Source organism: Gymnodraco acuticeps, unplaced genomic scaffold, assembly GCF_902827175.1.
Source record: "Gymnodraco acuticeps unplaced genomic scaffold, fGymAcu1.1, whole genome shotgun sequence".
Classification (NCBI taxonomy): domain Eukaryota; kingdom Metazoa; phylum Chordata; class Actinopteri; order Perciformes; family Bathydraconidae; genus Gymnodraco; species Gymnodraco acuticeps.
The window spans coordinates 3,546,334-3,551,446 of NW_022990295.1; the positions used below are offsets into that span (position 1 = coordinate 3,546,334).

A 5,113-nucleotide genomic window follows, 5' to 3' on the forward strand; every position below is an offset into this window, starting at 1 on the left:
CTCCAGATGCACACCTGTGCCAAAAGCTGCACTGGATCCACGTCTCTAAACCACTGGGGACTGTTCTAAAGATACCCATTGTACAGGTATCTCTCTCTCTGTGTGTGTGTGTGTGTGTGTGTGTGTGGTGTGTGTGTGTGTGTGTGTGTGTGTGTGTGTGTGTGTGTGTGTGTGTGACCTAGTTCAGAGCACATCAGGTGCCCAGCAAGCAGCAGCCACTGCAGAGTTCCACAACAGTATCACACTCTTCAAGGGCAAGTCTCAAGGACATGCTTGGTGTAACCTTCTGCAGACCAGCAGCTGGTGCACCAAGGTGCAGACATTTATACAACATACTTAACAAAGTGACACAGAGATGAGGAAAACAATGCTTTTTTTAGGATCTGCCCTCATTTACAGTCGATTAGAGTGTCATAGTAAGTTCGATAGTTGGAGTATGTTTTTGGAGAAGAAGCATGTGGTGAATCTTACCCAGACTTGTGTGAGGCATGATAAATCGGTTACTTCCGCCTCAGACATTTAAAATCAAAGTTTCACTTAAATGCACGCTTTTTTAAGTTGCTATGGAACAAGTGTTATAATCGGAGCCTGGAAATAATTTAAACGCAAGGTAAAAATGGCAATATTCATTTTGCACAGGAATACAGTTTTTTTAACAGTGTGTTTGTTGTCTTAAATAAAAAACAAGGACTTCAGTTGTGTATGCAAATATGGTATACAAATTTAATGTCGATGTTAGCATGCTTAAAAGTCAACAGAAATCAGGAGAAGCATTGAAATCACAAAGTGACAAGTGATTATAAAGTACAGCAGTGCTACTTTTTCTTTCTTTGTTGTTCTATTTTCTTAACAAAATAGAGGTTCCTCAATGCCTGGTGGCATGTCATAAAGAGGAGCAAAGCTTGTTGACAACTCTTGATTTTGTCTCCCTCAACAGGAGCAATAAGCTATTATTTACACAACAAGTTGTACATCAGACACTCAGTCATCATTCACATCAAACAAACCAGGAAGTCATTCACTTGTTATGTACACTGAAAGTCATTCACACTTCATTCAATTAAAAGTGTGACACACAAAATCACACAGCCTGAAGGCTGCACATATACACTGATCAACTATTAACAAAGTTCTTATTTCCCCATCACAGCATACCAGGAAATATGTTAGCTAGAAAAACTTTTCATAACTAAAATACTTTCAAAACAAAAAAATCAAAAAAATCAGAAACAGCAAACTAACTGCTGCTCCTCCCCGTATCAGGTTCATTGGCTAGCACAGTCATTTCATAGGAAGCCCAAAGCTATATCAAAAACAAAATTCACAGCTATTTACATGAGGCATGTTGTTATGGAAAAGCTTTCCAAAAGTGACAGGTAACTGGAGAGTCATGGTCCTGACTGAAGAATGAGTTTATATTAAAAGTATGCGTCTCAAGAACGCTTCAGTTCAGCTACTCGGCGGAGAAGCTGCTGCTGTCGAGTTTTGAGGCGTTTCTTCTCCTGGAGCTGCCGTTTCTCCCGGGTGTGCAGGTCTGCCAGGAACTCCGTCGCCTGGGTCAGGATCGCCACTTTTGGAGTCTTGGCCGACTCCAAGCCAGGGATCTGATCCCGTAGAGCGAGAAAGCGGGACCGGAGATCGTTCCTCCTCTTCCTCTCGAGGAAGTTGTGATTTCGCCTGCGGTCAGTGTCCTCTAGGTCAGAGTTTTGGGGACTCTCAGAGGGGGAGCCCGGCTGGGAGACACTAGCTGAGGAGTTGGTCCACTGACTGGATGATGTGCAGGTACGCTTGCTTTGAGGCTCTTCCTCCTCATCCTCCTCCTCATCATCCTCGTCTTCATCCTCGTCATCATCATCATCATCATCGTCATCATCATCATCAGGCTCGCTGTCTGGGGAGCGGGCGGCGTAATTGTGCTGCTGCCGGTGGACAGACATGTGGAAGCGTTTAGGGCAGGGATCAGCTCGGACTGTGACGGTCACCGACTTTCTGACATTCGCCGGCCGCACCCGGTTCTGCTTGCTCTCCACAGTGACCACATCGATTTCCTCTTCATCATCTGTGATCACAAATGAACAACTCATCAATACACACATTTTGCAGAGCCAAAAAAAAAGACTTCACATTCAAACTGGATCATGCCCTCCATATGAGGCAGAGCAGGGCTGGGGTGTTAACAGCAGTAGTCATCCATGCCAAAGCCTGCAGGAATTCAGGCTTTTGTCTTTGAGAACTGAGCTTACATCAACAATTTAAAGGAGGAGATCTGCTGGTGGGGGGCACTCCCTAATTCAGGAAATGTGAAAGAGTTACTCTCATGGTCTGTCGCTGTGAGTGTGTAGTAGTAATAAATCACCAGGACTCGGCCACCCCGCCCCTCTACCGCACTCTGTTTGTAATGCAGTGCTACTGGAAGATATCGAAAGGAGAAATGTAAGTAAAACGTGAGAGGGCGCGGTTTTTTTAAAAGACTGCATGGGTAGCAAGCATGTGCCGCATTGTCAAAGTGAGAGTAAAATGCAGCTCTAACATGACTAACTGATGAACTTGATAACCCCTCTGCACCACAGTAATGCACAGCAGCGCAGCTTTCCAAATTACGCATTGTTAGAGGGCAATAGAAAGGGGCAGGGTGGGGCAATAATGATTGCTTCCTTACCAGAGGACTCAGAGCGAGACTCGGAGCCAGACGACGCCGGCTTCCTGCAGCTGCTTGACGGCAAGGTGAAAACAGCTGTGGGGTCGACGCAGTCTGTGGCCGAGGCGACATGCGGGACAGCGGGTGAGACGCACTGCGTCTTGCTCGGTCTCACGGATATCTGGGCCAATGGGGACACGCAGGTCTGTGCCGCAGCTGACACTCTCCCGGTGACCTTCTCCAGCTGCTTACTGGCAGAGAAACCACTCCACATGCAGTCCTGGATGATGATGGAGCTGAGGTTGCCGAACAGCTCCTCCGTGTCCGGGATGAACTGACCCTCGCACTCCTGGTCCTGACCCAGGACTTTGGACAGCCAGCTGAGCTTGTCTCCCGGCGAGAGGTGCAGCGCACCGCCGCTCAAAGTCCGGGTGGGAGACATGGGAGGAGTGGGCAGCAACTCGAACTTTTTCCATATGTCCTCACTCGGTGCGGTCGATTTATAAAAATCCTCCTCTCTGTCGAAATCGTCAATGAAATAGTGCTGGTAGCAGTCGAACTCCATATTCCCAGTTAATAAAAATCCTCTAGAGTTTATTCCCAAAAATGATCGAATCACAGCAGTGGTCTCTGGAAACGTCCTTTACAACCTGGGGGAAAACATCAGCATGATGAGCAAATGATCTATTAAAGTAATTTCCATCAGATGTATCACATTTCAAGTATCCATCGAATGGGCCATTAGGATATCACAGCCTACTTTTTGCAAATGGGACCACATTAATAATTGATTGCATCTTGCGGGTGCTCTCTTTACAGGGATGGACTCAAACTGTCCACAAGGTTATTACATAATGTAGTTATATTTATACAGGCGTCAACTATGATGCAGTGCACGTTTTAAAATATACAGAAGAGAACTACAGGACCATCCTGCAGTAAAAGTAACATGCAGGGCTGCATTTCCTGAAATGTAGGCAGCGCTTTGTTCCTCAGAGCACTCATGTGAACCGGCGAAGAGAAAGAAAAGTGACTGCTCCTCGGTCACATCGTGGGTTTACCCTCACACACAGCTCTTAGTTCTTTATTGGAAAACTTTAAATGGCAGACAGCGTATTTAAACTACTCACCGGCTCTCCGTACAATCCCACAGCGATATCTAGGGCATAGGAAATCCCCCGGCAGGCAAAGAGCAGCGAGTTCACCGGGATCAGACGGCCGAGTTGTTGCTGGATACACAGACGCGCTTTTTTCGACGCAATGTGCACTTTTGTTTAAGTTAAAGGTATAAAAGCCGACTGAAACTGCAGGCACAAGGTCTACCCCACAATGTGTTACAGAAAGCCACACAGTGCGTTTTTCGCGCCAGTGAGATATCCTGTTATAAGGCGATAAAAAGAGCAAGGAGGAGCCTCGGAAATATCTGCAGCGGGAGATCCGGGTAAAGCCCCATCATTTGCATCAGAGGCGGGGGAGGCACGCGGCCCCGCCCCGTCTACACCACCAATTATGGTCACAATACATAACTGACACATTATATCATCAATATTTGCTGCTCTTAGAGAGAAACATAATTTTTTATAAAGCTTGGAGATTTCTTTCCATTCGTTGTAGCGTCCATTACATATCTCTCTACATTCACATTGGAATAGTGTAGGCTTCTCTATATTTAGTTTAGCAGCTCTAGTTGATAATACATTTGTATATCAGGAAAATGCGTTCAAGCATCAACTTTAAATTAGATTTGAAACATTTCCATAGATGTAATTACTCATCGTTATATAAAGTAACTTTCAGTGGACCTTCAACAGCAGGGGAAGAGCTCTGTCACATACATTTGTTATGATGCAATATGTTATATGGAGCATAGATATGGAGCTGAAGCAAATTATTCAACCTATTGAATAGTCGACTGCCAATTTTTTTTTATCTACAATCACAAAGCAAAACTACAAATGTGTTTAAGCTTCCCCCCTGCAAATACTTCAAGGTTTGCCTTTGTCTTATGTGATGGTGAGCAGATTATTTTGACATTTGTGTTTGTTCAATGAGGCTTTAAGGAATTCTTAACAGCATTATTCACTTCATTTTATAAATCAAACAATTAATTTATCGAAAACATAATCATCTATCCTAATATTCTTTACTAATAAATATCCACGGGCGTATCTTCCTGTTTAATGCTTATTTTTACCTGTAAGTACACTTTAAATGCAGGACTTTTACTTGAGTATTCTTACATTGATGTATTGTTGCTTTTACTCAAGTTATTGATCCACCTATCACCACTGCATCTCAACAAAATAAACAAACAATATTGAATAAATGTTTCTCTATAGTATACCATAATACAGTTGTGATAGTCATAGTCCACATAGTATCCACATTTGGTCTTTGACTCAACAGTCGTGTTTAATTTGACGTCTTCATGATGTGTTTGCATTTCTAGACGCGTCTGTTCAAATGATCCTGAGT

General features: G+C 44.0%; 1 protein-coding gene across 1 annotated transcript; it reads right to left on the reverse strand.

The window, feature by feature from the left end:
* Nucleotides 1-696: 696 nt before the first annotated feature.
* Nucleotides 697-4,045, reverse strand: LOC117550207 (protein L-Myc-1b-like). Its single transcript, XM_034222581.1, has 3 exons — nucleotides 3,769-4,045; nucleotides 2,660-3,288; nucleotides 697-2,059 (listed from the first exon to the last, which is right to left on the reverse strand). Exons 2-3 carry the CDS (start codon nucleotides 3,201-3,203, stop codon nucleotides 1,434-1,436), a joined length of 1,170 nt encoding a protein of 389 aa, XP_034078472.1. The 5' UTR covers nucleotides 3,204-3,288; nucleotides 3,769-4,045; the 3' UTR covers nucleotides 697-1,433.
* Nucleotides 4,046-5,113: the final 1,068 nt, after the last annotated feature.

Bases quoted from the DNA above. Each gene is read 5' to 3' on its own strand.
- LOC117550207 (XM_034222581.1), bottom strand. From the start codon at position 3,203: ATGGAGTTCGACTGCTACCAGCACTATTTCATTGACGATTTCGACAGA. The intron at 2,060-2,659 runs GTAAGGAAGCAA...TTGTGATCACAG, and splicing joins GTCTCGCTCTGAGTCCTCTG to ATGATGAAGAGGAAATCGAT.